Source organism: Ornithorhynchus anatinus, chromosome 3 (genome assembly GCF_004115215.2).
Source record: "Ornithorhynchus anatinus isolate Pmale09 chromosome 3, mOrnAna1.pri.v4, whole genome shotgun sequence".
Classification (NCBI taxonomy): domain Eukaryota; kingdom Metazoa; phylum Chordata; class Mammalia; order Monotremata; family Ornithorhynchidae; genus Ornithorhynchus; species Ornithorhynchus anatinus.
This window is the reverse complement of record NC_041730.1, coordinates 7,547,342-7,567,798: the sequence shown is the minus strand read 5'-3', so window position 1 is coordinate 7,567,798 and position 20,457 is coordinate 7,547,342. Positions and strand designations below refer to the sequence as shown.

Genomic DNA, 20,457 nt, shown 5'->3' with positions numbered 1-20,457 from the left:
CAATAATAATAATGGTATTTCTTAAGCACGTGCTATGTGCCAAGCACTATTCTAAGCGCTAGGGTAGAGACAAGGTAATCAGGTTGTCCTTCGTGGGGCTCACAGTCTTCATCCCCATATCCCGGATGAGGTAACTGAGGCACAGAGAAGTGAAGTGGCTTGCCCAAGGTCACACGGCAGACAAGTGGTGGAGACGGGATTAGAACCCATGTCCTCTTGACTCCCAAGCCCATGTTCTTTCCACTAAGCCACGCTGCTTCTCTGAGAGCTTAGTACAGTGCTCTGCTCACAGTAAGCACCCAATAAATATGACTGGCTGCCTGCCTGACTGCACAGCTATCTGCTCTGGTCCAGTGGATCTCTGGTGGCTTGGTCTAGCCCAGTTCTGGTCATAGCAGAACCACCTGATATGGAACTGACTTTGTATTTGGATCAGTCAGTCGATCGTATTTATCAAGCACTTACTATGTGAAGAGCACTATACTAAGTGCTTGGGAGAGTACAGTACAACAGACTTAGCAGTCACATTCCCTGCCCATTATGAGTTTGAGTGCCAAATTGGATCCCTGAATCTTTCTGGACCAGACCAACAGCTCTGGGCTGGAGGAAGTGACCGGACCAAGGCCGAAGCCCCATCCCCAGGCCTTCTCTGGCCCTCCCCTCTCTGGGGGTGACCCGGAAGCCCCCTCCTCCAGCCTCTGAATGCTGGCCGCAATGTTTGCAGTATTTGGAAAGCGCTCACTACGTGCCAGGCACTGTCCTAAACCCAGGGGGGGAATACAAGCAAATCGGGCTGGACACAGCCCCCGTCCCCATATGGGCTCACTGCCTTAATCCCCTTTTTATAGATGAGGTAATCGAGCCACAGAGAAGTGAAATGACTTGCCCAAGATTACACGACAGACAATTGGCAGAGCTGGGATTAGAATGCACAACCCACTGACACCCAGGCCCATGCTCTCTCCTCTAGGCCACGCTGCTTCTCTATTCGCTCCCAGACGACCTGACCCCAACAGATTGATTCCCAGCTCCCTAGGGTTGTCCGTGGCTGAACTAGGATATAGACAGCATGAAGAGCCCATCAGTACCGCACTCACCGGATTCCTCTCCCAGTTGCTCCGCGGCCTCCACCTCCTCTCCAGGCGCCTGTCTCCCTGGAGCCTTCTCTTTGTGCCTCCGACTCTCTCTGCTTGCCTGAGTGTCCCTGGATACTTGCCTCTCCGAGCCCCGCCTCAGTCATGATTCTGAAGGGTCTCCCGTAAGCCCTTAGAGACTCACCCCTTCCCCTCCCCTCAATGACACTTAAGTACAAATCTTTAAACTCTGCTGCTTCTCCCTACCTGCAATTTGTTTTAGTGACGGTCTCCCCTGCTAGATCGTAAGCTCCTTGAGGTCAGCGATCATATCTCCTAACTCCATCGTGCCCTCCCAAGCACTTGAAAGCATGAGAGCAAGCGAAAGCACTCAATAAATACTATTAACTGATTGCCTTCTATTGTAATAATAATTATGGTATTTGTTAAACGCTTACTATGTGCTAAGCACAAAGTGCCAGCCTGTGTTTCTGTTTCCGACTCTGGGTCTTTACCCAACTCTCCCTAAGAGCCCAACTCTCCCTGGGTCTGTCTCTGGCCATATCTCTCTGAAGGTGTCCAGGACTTTTGTACATAAGATTCTGAACAACACACTCCTGGGTCAGACCTACCATCCAGTCGGCCCAGGATTCTGTCTGGAAAACAGTACCGGGATTGCTCGGAGGAACGGTAGGATGGGTTCCTTCCTTGATGTCCATCCTCGTGGTTGGGAGTGTATCATTTTGCTCCGATAATCAATCGATTTACGGGCCCGTGATCCATGAATTTTGTCCCAACGCTTGAACCTGCTGGTTTCTTCTCTGGGCATGACTTCCCATTACGGGAAGAAGTGTTCCCTTTAGTTTGGTTTGCACCTACCGCTTTAAAGTTCCCTTGCCCGGGCTCAGCGTCAGCTCCTGATAGAGTGGAAGCTCCATAGGGGCAGGGAATGGACCATTTATTTGCTTTTCTATTCCCCAAGCGCTTAGTACAGTGCCTTGCCCCTTAGTCGGCTCTCAGCAAACACTCTTACCATTCCAGTGGTGGGTTGGGCCACCTGTGCACCCTGCACGCCCTGACCGCTCGGCACATAGTTGGTGCTCCATAAATACGATCGATTGATTCTTGATGTCTTATTCATTCGTTCATTCATTCAATCGTATTTATTGAGTGCTTACTGTGTGCAGAGCACTGTACTAAGCGAGTGGGAGAGTACAATCCCCACTCTGCCACTTGTCAGCTGCGTGACTTTGGGCAAGTCACTTCACTTCTCGGTGCCTCAGTTCCCTCATCTGTAAAATGGGGATGAAGACTGTGAGCCTCATGTGGGACAACCTGATGACTCTGTATCTCCTCCAGCGCTTAGAACAGTGCTCTGCACATAGTAAGCGCTTAACAAATACCAACATTATTACAATAGAACGAATAAACAGACACGTTCCACTTTGGTCTCCATCCTCTCAGCCTTGGCCTTTTTGAACTGGACAGATCTAGCAGTTGGAGTCTAACGTCATACGGAAGCTCTCTTCCCCCCTCAGCACCTTGGATGGCCTGCTGAAATTTCTCCAACTCTTAATGGCGGCCAGAACTACCTGTGTGGTGTCCATGTGCGGATGGGACACATTGGCTTTGGCTAGTGGCAAGACTGGGTCTCTCCTGTGGCCGACTTTGTGTCTTAGATGCCTCACCATTGGGTCCCTCTGCCCCCCCGCCCCTCCCATCTCTCTGGCCCCTGCCTCTGTTAACCTGTTACAGGTCACGTCTCTGTCCCTGTGGGACAATCTAGGTCTGGTTTCCTGGCCTTTTGGAACTACATCTTCGCCCTAGGGAAAAAACTGGCCCTGACGAAAACGAGAAAAGCTGCCCTGCAAGGTGCATTCTGAGGCCCACAGGGGCATATATGGGTATGGAGGGCAGGGCCAGAGGGGTATAGCTGGGGCAATCTTCCCACCCATTAGGTATCTCCAGGACAGGGGGCAGGGAGAGAAGCAGCGTGGCTCAGTGGAAAGAGCACGGGCTTTGGAGTCAGGGGTTATGAGTTCGAATCCCAGCTCTGCCACTTGTCAGCTGTGTGACTGTGGGCAAGTCACTTAACTTCTCTGTGCCTCAGTTACCTCATCTGTAAAATGGGGATTAAGACTGTGAGCCCCACGTGGGACAACCTGATTCCCCTGTGTCTACCCCAGCGCTTAGAACAGTGCTCGGCACATAGTAAGCGCTTAACAAATACCAACATTATTATTCTCATCGGAGCTGGGGGTTCAGCTAGTCTCCTGACTAGGACAACTCCCCTCAGCTCTGAAGGGGTCATTGTAGCATCTGCCCAAGTTTAGAGGGGAGAACCAAGCCCTGGGGATCCCCCTCCTCCTGAATGAGCTAGAGAAATGTCTGCTTGGGTCTGACGAAATGTGGCCATTCCCATTTCACCCAAACCCCTCACCTTGTCCACCTCCCCAGCCTCTGGTAGTAGTCCCAAGGGATCCCCGCTGAACCCTCCAGACACCCTCCCCATGCTGAAGATTTCGGGGAGACCAGGCCTGGCCCGAGGCCCATAGTCTCAGCTTGCTGGTTAGTGAGTCGGGGTCCCTCCGGGGAGTCCTGGTCCAAACTCCACATCCTCTGAAGAGCACCCCAAACTCAGGCGAAGTCCAAGACTGGCCTCTCCCAGACCCCTGCCGATTGGAGCAGAGACCAGGCCTGGTCTCGTCACACTCCAGGGATGTCCCACACAAAGGGGTGCATCCCTGCTGTTCAGCTCCCCACAGGCCCACCCGCCCGCCTTTTTCACTTTGCCTTCGGGCCTAGGGCCCTCAAAGTCTCTCACTCCCCATTCATCCACCTCTCTTCCATTCCCTTCTGCAGTTGTTGGCCTCCTGACTTTGGTACTAATAGCCTCCACTGGCCTTTGGCCTCCAGAAGTGAGATGGAATTCACTTTGTATAGGATCTCTCTACAGCCTCCTACATAGTGTTGTTCCGATCTTGTACCTTCAACTAGGTTGAAGACGTGTGTAAATTACCTCTAATCCTCCTCTCTTCTGGCCCAAGGAAATCTAGTCCCATGACTCTTGCTCCTTGAGGTTATGGTTCAAACCATTTGTCATTCTACAGTGAAGAAGATTTGAACCTCATCCACCGTCCGTCAAATTCCCGGGTTTTTTGGGGGGGTGGTTAATGGTATTTTTAAACGCTTACTATATGCCAGGCACTGTACTAAGCGCTGGGGTAGACACAGGCTAATCAGGTTGGACACAGTCCCTGTCCCACATAGAGCTCATAGTCTTAGTCCCCGTTTTAAAAATGAGGTAATTGAGGTCCAGAGCGGTGAAGTGACCTGCCCAAGGTCACTCAGCAGACAAGTGGCAGAGCTGGGATTAGAACCCAAGTCCTTCTGACTCCTAGGCCACACTGATTCCTGGGTTGATCGGGATCCAGTGGCGTTCAACTGGCAACTTCCATATTTGCTAATGACGTTTGCCTGTGTAGAAAACACAGCTTCCAAGAGTCTTAGAGTGAGTTTCGGTACAGGCTATGTCCAGCCCACAGTACCGACTCCCTTACAGGTTGTTGCCCTTGGCCACCTCAGCTCACCCTAGGCCACCTCAGCTCAATGGGCAGGGCCAGTGACAGAGGATTCCCCCCCCGGTCTATCCTTTCAGCCCTGTGGATGACGCTGCTTGCCGGCTGGCCTTAGAGAGATAATAATAATGACGATGATGGTATTTGTTAAGTCCTTACTATGGGCCAAGCACTGTTCTAAGGACTGGGGTAGATACAGGGTTATCAGGTTGATCCATGTGGGGCTCACTGTCTTAATCCCTATTTTCCAGATGAGGTCACTGAAGCACAGAGAAGTTAAGTGACTTGGCCACTTGTGGTGGAGTGGGGATTAGAACCCGGCTCCTCTGACTCCCAGGCTTGCACTCTTTCCATCAGGCCACACTGCTTCTCATTTCCACAGGAAGTTGTGCAGGTAGGCAGTACCAGCAGGTTCGAATAGCTCCCTACTTTGTCCCTTGTCAGCTGTGTGACTGTCGGCAAGTCACTTCACTTCTCTGTGCCTCAGTTCCCTCATCTGTAAAATGGGGATGAAGACTGTGAGCCTCACGTGGGACAACTTCATTCCCCTGTATCTACCCCAGCGCTTAGAACAGTGCTCTGCACGAAGTAAGCGCTTAACAAATACCAACATTATTATTATTATTATTATAGATTCCGGGGTAGGTAGTCATGATGGGTTTAATAAGGGGATGTTACATCAATTTCAAGAAAATTTAGGGATGTGACATGGTCCATTCCTAACCATGAAAGCTACCTAAGCACTTAGGTACTCACATCTCTCCGTAGCACTTGCGTACGTAACTGTACACTCTGATGCTTCCTCCTACCTGCATTCATTCAGTGGTATTTACTGAGCACTTATTATGCCCAGAGCACTATTCTAAGAGTTTGGGAGAGTTCAATACAACAAAGTTGGCAGACATATCCCACGCCCACAACAAGCTTACGTATGTATTTTAAATAAACTCTCTCCCCTACTAGAGTGCTAGTTCTTGAAGACAAGAACCAGCATGGTCTAGTGGTTAGAGAAGGCCCTGGGAGTCAGAAGGACCTGGGTTCTAATCCTGACTTCGCCTCTTGTCTCTGCGTGACCTTGGGTAAGTCACTTCACTTCTCTGGGCCTCATTCATTCATTCATTCACTCGTATTTACTGAGCACTTACCGTGTGCAGAGCACTGTACTAAGTGCTTGGGAGAGTACAGTTCGACAATAAACAGACATTCCCTGTCCATAACGAGCTTACAGTCTAGAAGGATTTACCGTGCCTTAGTGGAAAGAACACGGGTTTGGGAGTCAAAGGTTGTGGATTCTAATCCCGGCTCCGCCGCTTGTCAGCTGTGTGACTTTGGCCAAGTCATTTAACTTCTCTGTGCCTCAGTTAAGTGGTAAAATGGTGATTAAGACTGTGAGCCCCAAGTGGGATAACCCTGGTGCTTAAAACAGTGCTTGGCACATAGTAAGCACTTAACAAATACTATCATTAGTATAAAAAGCAGCATGGTGTAGTGGTTAGAACACGGGGCTGGGAGTCAGAAGGTCATGGGTTCTAATCCCAGCTCTGCCGTATGTCTGCTGTGTGACCTTGGGTAAGTCACCTGACTTCTCTAGGCCTCAGTTGCCTCATCTCTACAACAGGGATTAAAACTGTGAGCCCCATGTGGGACTGTGCCCAACTTCGTATCTTCCCCAGCGCTTAGAACAATGCTTGGCACATAGTAAGCACTTAACAAGTACCATAATTATTATCCCCCCTTTTCCTCTGCTCCTCCTCCCCTCCCCATTGCCTTGACTCCCTCCATCTGCTCTATCTCCCTCCCCGCCCCACAACACTTGTGTAGTATTATTCTATTTATTAATGATGTGTATCTATAATTCTATTTATTTATATTGATGCTACTGATGCCTGATTATTTGTTTTGATGTCTGTCTCCCCCTTCTACACTGTTGAGTAGGGATTGTCTCTATTTGTTGCTGAATTGTACTTTCCAAGCGCTTAGTACCGTGCTCTGCACGCAGTAAGCGCTCAATAAATGCGACTGAATAAATGAATAAAAGAGGGTCTAAGACTGTAAAACCCATGCGGGACATGGACTGTGTCCATCTTCATTAGCCTGTAGAGTCATGATGCAGAGTAAGTGCTTAACAAGCACCATTAAAAATAATACGGATCATGTTTGTTAATCATGGTATTCTCTCAAGTGCTTAGTACAGTGCTCTGCACACAGTAGTAAATGATCGATTGCTTGTTTGATCCTGTAGCCACTCCGGCAGACAGAATCCCAGGCGGGAAGGATCCGACCCACGGAAGGCATTCCCTCATGGTCTCCCTTTCCTTTCGGCCGACAGCAGCTTTGGAACGCCCGATGAGGACACGCATCTGTGGGTGAGTGTGCGTGCGAGTGTGTAACACAAACATGTATCCCAGGGTGCAAAGGTGTGTCTCCCTGGATGTGCGTGGGACCTCCCTTTCTAGGTGGTTCTGGGTCCTTGCATCTGGGTGTGAATTTGTGGGAGGTTTTAATGAGTGATGGTTTGTGTGTGGGTTTCTTGAGAGTGTAGCTTGAGTGTGTAAGATTGAAGTGTGGAATCTGGGTCTAAATGAGTGTAAGTGTGCCTAGGTGAGCGTGCGGTATCTGGTGCTTAATTCGTGCTGGAATTGAGTCCTGGAGTCTCCGTGGAGTCCACGGCCCCGGCACCTCTGGTTTAGCAGCTCGTAGCCCCGGCGGTATTATTGTCAATGGTATTATGCCTACCCATTCAATCATATTTATTGAACACTTACTGTATGCAGAGACTGTACTAAGCGCTTTCCTATGATCATCATTATTATTATCATCATTATTATTCTCCTTGTGAAGCACTTACTATGTGTCAGGCACTGTACGAAGTGCTGGGGTAAACACAAGATAATCAGATCGGACACAGTCCCTGGCCCACATAGGGCTCACAGTCTAAATAGGAGGGAATAGGATCGAATCTCCATTTTACAGATGAGGAACCTGAAGCACAGGAAAGTGAAGTGACTTGCCCAAGGCCACACTGCAGGCCAGCAGCAAAGCTGGGATTTTGTTGCTAAATTGTATTTTCCAAGTGCTTAGTACAGTGCTCTGCACACAGTAAGCACTCAACAAATATGACTGAATGAATTGATTGAATGAATTAATAATAATAATAATAATAATAATAATGTTGGTATTTGTTAAGCGCTTACTATGTGCAGAGCACTGTTCTAAGTGCTGGGGCAGATACAGGGTAATCAGTTTGTCCCACGTGAGGCTCACAGTCTTAATCCCCATTTTACAGATGAGGTAACTGAGGCACAGAGAAGTTAAGTGACTCGCCCACAGTCACACAGCTGACAAGTGGCAGAGCCGGGAGTCGAACCCGTGACCTCTGATTCCGAAGCCCACGCTCTTTTCACTGAGCCACACTGCTTCTCCAGACTCCTAGACCCATACTCCTTCCACTAGGCCGTGCTGCTTCCCAACACTGGCCTTGAAATGCCCTTTCCCAAGAGCTTAGAACAGTGCTCTGCACCGGGTAAGTGCTCAGAAAATAGCACTGATAGACTGATTGACGGGTAATGATCATGTCCACACCCCACATTACTTATTGGAACTGAAAATCTCCAGAACGTCTTGAGCCCCGACAGCTCTTTCACTAAGAATGAAGCATTGGTGTGTCTCTGGAAGCCTCAAAGTGAGGACCCCCCTTTTTTTTATGGTATTCGTTAGTGCTTACTACGCGTCAGGCACTGTTCTAAGCTCTGAGGTAGATACAAGATAAGCAGGTTGGACACAGTCTCTGTCCCACATGGGGCTCACAGTTTAACCCCCATTTTACAGATGAGGGAACTGAGCCCTCAGAAGTGAAATGACTTGCCCAAGGTCACACGGCAGAAGGTCACACGAAGCCAGGATTAGAACCCAGGTCCTTCTGACTCCCAGGCCTGCGCTGTCACCAGTAGGCCCAGTGCTGTCTGTTCTCTGTGCCTGACTGACCGGCTGCCTATGTCAAGGTCAGGCTACAGTCAAGGTCAGAGGGCCTCTTGGAGGCTGGGGGCCCCTTCTGGGCTTCCCGGGGCTTCGCCGTGGGAGGCGGGAAGGAGAATAACAGCCGAAACCCAGACTGGATGGCTAAAATGACTCCAACAGGCCCCTGGCACAAACAAGCGAGCATCAGCCACAACCCTGTCTTGGAAAAATCAGCCCTTCTGAGGCCCAAGTTATCTACCAACTGGTTTGTTTTGTCCTCTCCCAAGCGCTAGGTACGGAGCTCTGCACCATAAGTGCTCAGCAAATACCACTGACTGATTGGTGGGGAATTATCATGCCTTGGGCTCCCTGCAGTGCTGGGAAACTCTTCTGGGACCACTAGACCCCAGGGGAGGTGGAGGGAGGGAAGGCAGTGGTTCCACACACCTCGGTGGTCAGAGGGAAACAGAACAGCAAAGGGCAGACTCACTTTCTTTTGGACCTGGTTACCATATGGGCACGGCCCTCAAGGGGGGTGGGGGGCTCCCCTGACTGCTGCCCTTTGGATCCCAAACCAAGCTTCAGAGCCTCGTCCATTCCCTGCTCCCTTGCTGTGGCCTGGTGTGAGAAATGTGTGTGTGTATATGTGTGCCTGTGACTGCAAATGCACACATCTGTGCAATAATAACGCTAATAATAATGATGGCATTTGTTAAGCGCTTACTATGTGCCAGGCACCGTACTAAGCACTGGGATAAATACAAGGTAATGGGGTTGGACACAGTCCATGTCCCACCTGGGGCTCACAGTCTTAACCCCCATTTTACAGTTGAGAGAACTGAGTCACAGAGAGGCAAAGTGACTTACCCGAGGTCACACAGCAGACAAGAGGCAGAGCCGGGATTAAACCCCAAAACCTTCTGACTCCCAGGCCCGGGCTCTACCCACTAGACTCCGCTGCTCCTCCGTGTCGCTTGGTGAGTGGGCATCCGTACGTCTACTTGAGCACGTGAGTCTACTAACTTTACTGTATGCTTCCGAGCGCTTAGGACAGTGTTCTGCACAGGATAAACGCTCCAGAAATACTACTGATTGATTGCCTGGGAGAGTATAATAAAAATAAATAGACAAAACCCCTGTCCTCAAACTGCTAAAACCTTGTTCAGAGAAGGGCCAGGATCAGGCCTCAGAACAAGTGTCGATAAATCACTACGCCAGAGGCTGGCAATGGGCCTCGAGGCTCTTGGCTGGGGCAATTAATTTCCTGACCTCACTCGGACATCCCAGCTCCACACAGAGATTTCCAGTCACAGAAACATCTGGGAACAGTGGCCCCTGCACAGATGCGATGAAACACCCCATTGTATTCAGACATGCATATTTGGGTAGCATGAGAACTCACACGATCCTTTCTTCCGCCCTCTCTGGGTGTAAATGTTTCCAGGCTTGTCTCCCCTGTTAGAGTGTAAGCTCCTTGTTGGAGAGTGTCACTCTATTCTGTACAGAGCACCGCACCAAGTGAGTGCTCAATAAACACCACTACAAACACTAAAATCGCACACTCACTCACTCACCTGCCTCTTCGCCCTGCTCCCAAGGCTGCTCCGGGCCTCGAGACCAGACTGTGATTTTCTTGGGACTCCACCATCTTCCCTCACCCGCCTCCTTTCCTCCCTCCCTCCTGCCTTCCCTCCTCCACCCCTCAAGTGGCCCAGAGAGGCTCAGGCATGCCCTGAATAACAAGCTACCAATGAGCGACCAATTGACCCTATAATTGGGGGAAGCAAGGGTCCATTTTTATTCCCCAGGACAGATCCACCTAGGGAAACTATAAGTTCATTAATAATAATAACAATAATAATGCTATTTGTGAAGCGCTTACATTGTGGGCAGGGAATGTATCCATCAACCCTGTTGTATTGTATTCACCTAAGCGCTTAGTATAGTTCTCTGCACATAGCAACGCTCAATAAATAACATTGATGATGATGATTTAGGGTCAAGGCAGGAGCCAGGGTTGAAATGCAGCAGGCAAAGTCTGAAGGAGTTTCTCTGGAGCCAGTTGTCATTCCTGCCCTGAAAGCCCTTTTGAAGTGAGGGTGTGGCATTCCATCCCCTCTCTCCTCCCTTTGGGGCCCTGCAGCCTTGCACAGGTGAGTGAGCTTTCAAGGATTTGAAGGGCTCAGGGCAACCCTGACCCTCTGTGACTTTAGGCTTATAAAGCCTCTCCTGGACACTAGGGGTAATTTAGTCCATGCCCCTGCCTCTAGGCAGATCACATCTAGTCCATTTTCAATGTCCCTCTGGGCCGGGGAGCTGGGCCGGGGAGCAGGACATCCCATTTTCTTAGGTTTTTCTGAGTCAGGTACTTCACCTGGAGCTCCAGAAATCCTTCTAGAGCAGCAACATGGATCCCTTACTGCCCAAGCACCTAGTACAGGGCACCCCACAAAGAGTGCACCCCATAAATACTATTACTATATTATTTCTTTGAATCTGGCCACCCAATCCTATTCCTTATTCTTTGGCTCTTTTTCTTTCCCCCCTCCATATTCTTTTTTCCCTCCTCTCTATGTCCACTTTCTCATCTCTGATTTTCTCTCTTCCTCTCCCTCTCTGGAGCAATGATATCTCTTGGTATCTCTTGATATCAGTGATATATCAAGACCTATTGCAGGACTGTGCCTCGTTGAGGAAAGTCTATGCAGCAACCTGTGAATCCCCAAACGCGGCCCTGAGATCATGACGGCAGATGAAGGGCGGAGCAGGGCCCGACTTCTTTGGTTTCATTCAGGGTGAATTTCCACACTAGCCTACCTCATCTCTTTTTCTTCTCCCCACCCACATGGAGAAACACAGGGGGGGACACACACATGAATTTGCACACATACATTCACACACAAAAAAGCAAGACTCATTTCGCTCCTGGGGTACTAAAGGTTTTGGAACTATTCATGGAGCCAATCAAGTGTGTAAGTAAGAATGTGTGTGAGTGAGAGAGAGTGAGAGAGAGAGTGTTTGTTTGGGCACGAGTCCGTATATATCAATATGTGTGCCTGTTTCTGATGCCAGATTAATTCTATATTGCACATCAACAGGATGTTAGATGCTGTGCTGCCAACATTGAAAATAGACGTATTCTCCTGTCCATCTTTTTGTGTTTGTGTGTGTTAATGCACATATTTTGTGTACTTCTGCATAGCACAGACCCTTCCTCCCTACTCAGTCCCTAAAAAATGAGTTAGTATCTGACTCTCAGAGCAGCAGCAGGAGGCGGTAGGGGTCATGACATCAGAGTAGTTAGAATTCTTGATCTACCCAACCATGCCCTCTTCCGGTTCCTTATATTCTGTCTCGGGGCACGGCCCCTGCCCGTATTAGCTAATCTTCCTCCCCCAAGACACAGGTCATCTCGCTCAACCCAGTCGCCCTGGATTCCAGCAGAGCCCAAAATTGGGGATAAAACCAGAACCAACTGGAGTCAGAGCCCGGAGAGTCTCGGAGAGTCCCAGGGTATCTGAAATGGGCCCGGTGGGCCATTCCCACATGGGTAGGGAGGCAACCAGACCCTGAACAGGGATGTGGCTGGACCTCAGCCAAACTCAGGACGGTCTCCATGGCAACGGCCAGAGAGCCTGGTGCGTTCCTGCTGATGCAGGGCACAGCTTCTGGGGCAAAGATCATGCTGTGGTCTAGTGGAAATCCCAGGATTTCCTGTAGTTTCAATTTGGGGGCTGCCCCAGGGCATAGATCCTTCCTTGAGATGCTCATGGAAGTCACAGTTCCTGCCTCAAGGCCTAATGGCTGCTTTAATCTCCGCTCTGCCTCCCCACTGTTACCAAATGCAGCTGGGAGGGAGAGTTCCTTCCCTACAGAAAACAGGGGTCCCCATCCTGGCAATCATTCTCTAGGTCCCTTAGGACGGATGAGAACTGTAGAACTTGTCCCAGAGACCTGATGGGAGTTGTAGTATATACCCCTCATGGGTTTCCTGGGATTATAGTTTCCCAGTCTTCCCCGGGTGGATTTAGCTTCTCGGAATGACGGCCTTGATGAATTAGACTGAGGAGAGGGGAGGAGGCTCCCTAAGGCGGCTGGGGAGAGTGGCAGAGCTGCTCACCGCCTTTCTCTTGGGATGGGGCAGTTTAAGGGGCAGAGGGGGAAGGTAGAGGGAGTGTCTGGGGTTCCTCCGCTGGTGTTCTAGTCAAAGGGTGAAAGGTCAGGAAAAGCTACCGTCTGAAAGTGACTCCCTCTGGAGTGGGGTGGGGAACCCGAAAATCTGAGTCTGAATCTAGGTGAGGGGGTCCTAGAGACCGTCGCCCTTCCTCCCCCATCCCGGGAGGAGTCAAAAAATGAAGGGTCCCCGGGGGAGGCGGGAGGGGCGGGGGAGGGGGGAGAGGCACTCACCAGTGCTGGGTTCACACTCCTCCAAATCCTCGTCGTCACTAGGACACTCAGCTGATGCCACCAGCAGGTCGTCCGTGTTCTGGGGGGACAAGAGGGAGCGGGGGTCCCCGGGAGAAGTCAGAGCTCCCCGGGCTGAGCCTCTCTGTCCCCACCCCTGGGGCCCAATTTCCAGGGCCCATTTCCGGTGACACCGGCTCAGGCTGAGACCTGACTCCCTGTCAGAACACTCGGGGCTGGGTCACGGGGGTGAGGGTGGTTCTCTGGGGTGATGGGGGACACACCTCTTACTTCACCTCGCTACTCTCCTACTACACCCCAGCCCATACGCTTCGCTCCTCTAGTGCTAACCTAATCACTGGACTTCCATCTCGTCTATCTCCCCGCCGACTTCTCACTCACATCCTGCCTCTGGCCAGGAACGCCTTTCCTCCTCAAATCCGACAGACTCTCACCCTCTTCAAAGCCTTACTGAAGGCACATCTCCTCCAAGAGGCCTTCCCTGACTAAGCCTTTCTTTCCTCTTCTCCCTCTCCCTCTGCATCCCCCTGGCTTGCTCCCTTCATTCATCTCCACTCCCAGCCTCACAGCAGTTAGGTACGTATCTGTCATTGATTTATTTATATTAATTTCTGTCTCCCCCTCTAGGGCTTGTTGGGGGCAGGGAATGTGTCTGTTATATTGCATCATTGTACTCTCCCAAGCGCTTAGTACAGTGCTCTGCACACGCTCAGTAAATACAATTGACCGACTGACTGACTGGCCTGATCCCTAGCTGGTCGGCAGGGAGGATTGGTTGTGGGGAGGAAGTGTTCATCAAGGTCACCAGAGGTAGGGCCTCTTGGTTCCACTGCTGGGAGATGAGAGGTGCCAGTGGATTCAAGGTGGGTGGGCTGCCAGGCTCTGATCTCGAGAGGCTGCTAGGGGCATGGGGGGGGGAATTAGGATCAAGGTGGGTTGGTTGGTACAAATGGGCACTCTTGGTATTGATGTGGAAGAACAGGAAGGTGCTGAATGTGCTAAATTCCAACTCTGAGGGCTCCCATTCCGCGTGAGAGAAAGCATGGACACTGGGGCTTCTTACCCCAATCCAGAAAGAAACTGAGGACCTCTCTCTCTCTGTCTGCCCCTCACCACCACCCCCATCCTCCTTCCTGTCCCTCTCCTAACCCCCACCCCTTCCCTGGGCTAGAAAGAACCAGGCTGCACGCACTAATTAGGGCTGTGGTTGCCATGACGACCAGAGACGACTTTGTCAGCATTTTCTTCCCTCCGTGTCTGATCCCGGAGAGTGAGAAACCCTCACAGCTCGGAGGGAGGAGGGATGGGAAGGGCCGGGGAGGCGAGGACCCGACTACCAAACCAGCCCAGGCCGAAGGCTGAGATGGGGGAGGGCGAGGCAGAGACAGTGGGGGTGAGAGGAAAAGGTCATGGAGCTCGTCTGGGCAGGGAGAGGGAGGACGGAGGGGAAAGAGAGAAAGGGCAAACAACAGAGGAGTCCCGGGATGACCTTTGATCCGGCCTCGTCCCTCTCCCATCCTCCAGCTCCACTCCTCACCTGGTGGACTTAATACCTGGTGGGCTTCTCTGCATCTGTTCCTCTCACCATTTCCCCTTCTCCGGGGCAGAATGACTTCTCCACTCCCAAACTGTACCCTCATCCCTCCCAGCTACCACATAGGGTGTGCTCTCACCTCTCTCCGAGGAAGCAACATGGCCTAGTGGAGAGAGTGAGGGCCTGGGAATAATAATAATAATGTTGGTATTTGTTAAGCGCTTACTATGTGCAGAGCACTGTTCTAAGTGCTGGGGTAGATACAGGCTAATATGGTTGTCCCATGTGAGGCTCACAGTCTTAATCCCCATTTTACAGATGAGGTAACTGAGGCACAGAGAAGTTAAGTGACTTTGCCCACGGTCACACAGCTGCCAAGTGGCAGAGCCGGGAGTCGAATTTATGACCTCTGACTCCCAAGCCCGTACTCTTTCCACTGAGCTATGCAGAGGACCTGAGTTCTAATTCCGTCACGGCCACCCTTTTTTTTTTTTGATATTTGTAAAGCGCTTACTATGTGTCGGGCACTGTATGAAGCGCTGGGATAGATACAAGCTTATAGTTTGGACACAAACATTCGGAGTCTTAATCTTCATTTCCCAGATGAGGTAACTGAGGCACAAAGAAGCAAAGTGACTTGCCCAAGGACACACAGCAGGCAAGTGGTGGAGCCAGGATTAGAACACACGCCCTTCTGACTCCCAGGCCTGTGCTCTATCCACTAGGCCAAGTTGCTTCTCAGCTATGTGAACTTGAGAGCAAGTCACTTAATTTCCCTATGTCTCAGTTTCCTTATTGGTAAAATTGGGATTAAATACCTGTTCTCCTTCCCACTTAGTCTGTAAGCACCATGTAGGACAGGGACTGTGTCCAACCTGAATATCTCATATTTAACCCAACGCTTGGTGCGTAGGATGTTCATAACAAATATTATCATTATTATTATCATTATTATTATTATTTTATTATCTCTTCCCGAATGAGTGGGACCATCCACCTTTCCCCTTACTTGGAGGATGAAACTGCCTTTCCTCTCTCATCTGGTAGTAAAATCAGTCAATCATCCAATCAATCAATCATATTTATTGAGCGCTCCCTGGGTGCAGAGCATCGTGTTTAGCACTTGGGAGAGTACAATATAACAGATTCTCTGCCCACAACTAGCTTAGAGTCTAGAGGGGGAGACATACTTAAATTGAATAAATAAATTACAGATATGGACATCTGTGCATCAGGAGTCACCCCATATCCTCCTAGATAAATATAGTCCAATATCCTCCTTGCCTTGATGGTTCTATCAGCTCCCCTATACTGGTGTGGATGGTACTGCCCTTTCTCCCTCTTGCCTCCTGAACACTGCCCACCCCACCTCACCTGAGTGGCAGTGTCCATGCACCTTGTTTTTCTTTACCAAAAAAAGGGTATTGCTCCTTTTTGACCCCTCTCACCCCTTCCAGCTCCCCTGACCCTCTCTCCGCCTGCCTTTGGCCAAACCCTACTAGATTCTGAACTCTTCAAGGCCAGGGACTGTGTCTACAGCTACTGTACTGGACTCTCCCAACCACTTAATACAGTGCCTGAGGAAGCAACGCTTGAGGAAAAAGTATAGCCTAGTGGATAGAGCATGGGCCCGGTGGGTCAGAAGGACCTGGATTTTAATCCAGGCTCTGCCACTTGTCTGCTGCATGGCCTTGGGCACTTAACTTCTCTGGACCTCAATTCACATCTTTCCTCTGGCCTGGAACATCTTCCTTCCTCAAATCCACCAAACAATCACATTTCCCCCCTACAAAGTCTTACTGAAGGCTCACCTCCTCCAGGAGGCCTTGCCAGACTAACCCCCCCTTTTCCTCAGCTCCCCTTCCCCGACTTGCTCCCTGTGCTCTATCCCCCCTCTCCGCCCCAGAGCACTTGTGCATATATGTACATATCTATAATTCTATTTACATTAATGCCTGCTTTACTTGTTCTGTTGTATATATATTTCTCTAATTCTATTTACCTATATTGATGCTACTGATGCCTGTTTACTTGTTTTGATGTCTCCCCTCTTCTAGTCTGTGAGCTCCTTGTGGGCAGGGATTATCTCTCTTTGTTGCTGAACTGTACTTTCCAAGTGCTTGGTACAGTGCTGTGCACGCAGTAAGCCCTCAATAAATACGATTGAATGAATGAATGAATAAAATGGGGATTAAGACTGTGAGTTCTATGAGGGACAGAGTCGGTGTCCAACCTGATTAGCTTGTATCTACCCCAGCGCTTGGAGAAATGCTTGACACATTGCAAGTGCTTAACAAATGCCATTATTATTATTATTATTACTAGTGCTTGGCATACAGGAAGCACTCAATAAATAGTATTGAGTGAGTGGGTGGGCCGCTGTCCCCTGTGTTCCCGGGCTGGACAGCACCCTGGGCTCTGAGGCTGGGGAGGAGGGGACGCAGACCAAGAGTAGAACAACTCCAAGGATCCTGGGCCAGGGGCCTTTTACTGAGGCTTCAGTCTGTGAAAGGGGTTGGTGGGCTCGGGTGGTGTAAGGCTAGACCAACACCATGAAGCTGCATGGGGTAGTGGATACAGCACAGGCCTGGGAGGTCCTGGGTTCTAATTCCGCCTCCGCCACTTGACTTCTGTGTGACCTTGGGCAAATCACTTAACTTCTCTGCAACTCAATTACCTCATCTGTAAAATGGGGAATAAGAGTCTGAGCCCCATATGGGGCAAGGATTATATCCAACCTGATTATTTGTATCTACCTCAGCACTTAGAACAGTGCTCGGCACACAGTAAGCACTTCACAAGTACCATAATTATTATTATTTATTACTGGGGGCTTTACTATGGTCTCAGAGCCCACGTAAGGGTTTCGGGGGCTCTGGGGAGTGGAACTCCAAAGGGAGGGGGTACCTCAGACCTAAGTTCAGACTCTCCTGCTCTTTTCCCCAAAGCATAAGTGCACCCCCATCTCTGTCCACGGCACCCTCTCTCTCCACATAATGATCCCTATTTCTACATACGGGCAATTGGCCTACGTCTCTGCAATTGGCCCCTGCTACTTCTGCACATGGACACCGCTATCTCTATGAACAGGCACTCTTATCTCTGGGCAATGTCACCCTAACTCTGCAAATGGGCACCTCTACCTTTGCACATAGGCACCCCTATCTCTACATAAAGGCACCCCCATTGCTTCACAAAGGCACCCACATCTCTGCACACGGGCACCCCTAACTCTGCACACGGGCACTCCATCGCTGCACTTGGGCTCCTCTACCTCTGCATATGGGCAGCCTATTATGCACACGAGCACCCCACCTTTGCACATGTGCACCCCTATCTCTGCACAAGAGCATGCTTACTTCTGCACACAAGTACCTCTATTTCTGCAAGCGGGCACTCTTACCTCTGAACAGGGGCACCCCCATCTGCACATGGGCACCCCTACCTCCACACATGGGGACTTCACCTCTTCACATGCCCCCTCAGGGGGCCCCCAGTGAAAGGGGGATTGAGACTGTGAGCCCCATGTGGGACAGGGACTGTGTCCAACCTGATTAGCTTGATCTACCCCAAATCAGAGTTTGACACACAGTAAGAGCTTAACAATTACCATTATTATTATTATTGCTGGGATTCTTAGCTTTCCCTCAGCCAACAGGGGCTAGCCGCATACGTGCCCCTCCCCTGGGGGGCACCTTGTTTCCTTTCACAGCATGGCCAAGTGGATAGACCCTGGGCCTGGGCGTCAAAAGGACCCGGGTTCTAAACCCAGCTCCACCACGTGTCTGCTGTGTGACCTTAGGCAAGTCACTTCACTTCTCTGGGCCTCAATGACCTCATCTGTAAAATGGGGATTGAAACTGTGAGCCCCACATGGGACAGGGGCTGTGTCCAACTTGGTTTGCTGCTATCCACCCCAGCACTTAGTACAGCGTCTGGCACATAGTAGGGGCTTAACAAATACCACAATTATTATTATTAAGTACCATAATTATTATTATTGTTACCTGGTAAGTACCATCCATCTCATCTTCCCCAGAGTCTTATTATCCACCCACAACTCCTTCCTCTAGCCAAAGCCCTCCCCCAGGGGAGCACCTTCTGCTTCCGAGCTCCTGCCAAATGGGGGCTATTTATCCCCTACTCCCTCCCCAGGGTGGTGCCGGGTGCCCCATCTCTTAGCCAGGGATGGTACTAGGTCTTCTCTAGAGAGGTGCTGCCTCCCCCAGCCCTTCTCTCAGAGTGTTACTGCCCTCCACGGACTCTTCCACCAGAATGGTGCTGTCTAACCAAACCCTTCCCCCAAGGTGGTACTGTTCATTCATTCGTTCACTGTCATATTTATTGAGTGCTTACTCTGTGCACAGCACTGTACTAAGAGCTTGCAAAGTACAATACAGGAATAGAGAGAGACAATCCCTGTCCACAACAGGCTTACTGTCTGGAGGGACTGTGAGATCGAGCTGGAGAATAAGTCCCAGCTCTTCTGACTCCCAAATGAGGGGTTTTACCCACTTCTCTTTGCAATTTTACATCAGAGTCGCTTGAGTGCTCTAAAGCCAAAGCAAGGAGTTTGTTGCGGAGATGGACTACCTGGTCAGTACTTGAAGGGGGTCCACCTATTTTGGGTGAACCTAGCCCGAATCCTCCAGGTTTCTGTGAGCGAGCTATGGCTTCTACTGGGGTAAGAGCTATTCACAGCTCCACCCCTTGCCAACAAGATGCTGCCATTACCTGGTTCACTGGGCTCTGAGATAAGGCCAGAGGTCCCATCTTCTTATCCTTGGGGGGCTCTTGAAACTCAGGAGCAACCGCAGAGCCAGGTTTAAGTCAGTGGCACCACAGTCTCCAGCCTCTGCAGCTCCACTGCCAAACATGCCAGCAGGGGCGGGGACGGTGTGATTCCATCTGCTTTAAACTGGCATGGCAGTAGCCTAGAGCTGAGGTGGGTCAATGGTGGTCCTTACTGGGCTCTAAAATCTAGTGAGAGTAATCATCATAATGAAGCCTCCTCATCCCTCTTTCCTCTCTCTTCATGCCTCAGCCCATGTGGGCATCTCTGTCCCCAGTTAGGCAGGTATGAAGAAAAATGCATACTTTAGCCCCTCTCCCTGGGTGGACCTGTTTACCTCAGCCCTTTCCCCAGGATTCTAGACTGTAAACTCATTGTGGGCAGGGTCTGTGTCTGTTTATTGTTGTATTGTTCTCTGACAAGGGTTTAGCACAGTGCTCTGCACACAGTAAGGGCTCAATAAACATGATTGAATGAATGAATAATGCTGTCCACCACTAGCTCTTGTCCTAGGGTGGTGCTGTCCAATTCAGCCCTTCTCCCAAAGTGGTTAATAATAATAAGGGTAACAGGGTAGAACTATGGCATAGTGGCTAGAGCCCAGGTCTGTGAGTCAGAAGGCCATGGGTTCTAATCTGCTCTGTCACTTCTCTGCTGTGTGACCTTGGGCAAGTCACTTAACTTCTCTGTGTTTCAGCGACCTCATCTATAAAATGGGAGTTGAGACTGTGAGCCCCACGTGGGACAAGGGGCTGTGTCCAACCCGATTTGCTTGCATCCACCCCAGCGCTTAGTACAGTGCCTGGCACATAGTAAGCACTTAACAAATACCATAATTATTAGCCAAGTCCTTCTCCCACAGTGGTACTATCCCACAATTACCTCTTCCCCAGGGTGGTACTGTCTACCCCAGCCCTTCCTCCAAGGTGACGATGTCCGCCACTCGCCCTTCTCCCAGGATGGTACTTTATACCACTAGCTCTCCCCCCAGGGTGGTGCTGTCTACCCCACCTCGTTGCCCAGGATGGTACTGCCCACCACTAGCTCTCCCCCCGAGGGTGGTGCTTACCCTACCTTTTTGCCCCAGGATGGTACTGC

General features: G+C 50.4%; 1 protein-coding gene across 37 annotated transcripts in view; it reads right to left on the bottom strand.

Moving 5' to 3' along the window:
• Positions 1 to 20,457, bottom strand: part of NRXN2 (neurexin 2) — a 176,888-nt gene that overhangs the window by 31,634 nt on the left and 124,797 nt on the right. For all 37 annotated transcript variants that reach the window (XM_039911367.1, XM_029061746.1, XM_029061768.1 and 34 more), the window contains one exon: positions 13,016 to 13,094. In XM_039911367.1, the coding sequence (XP_039767301.1) occupies positions 13,016 to 13,094 (79 nt within the window). The remainder of the gene's footprint in view (positions 1 to 13,015; positions 13,095 to 20,457) is intronic.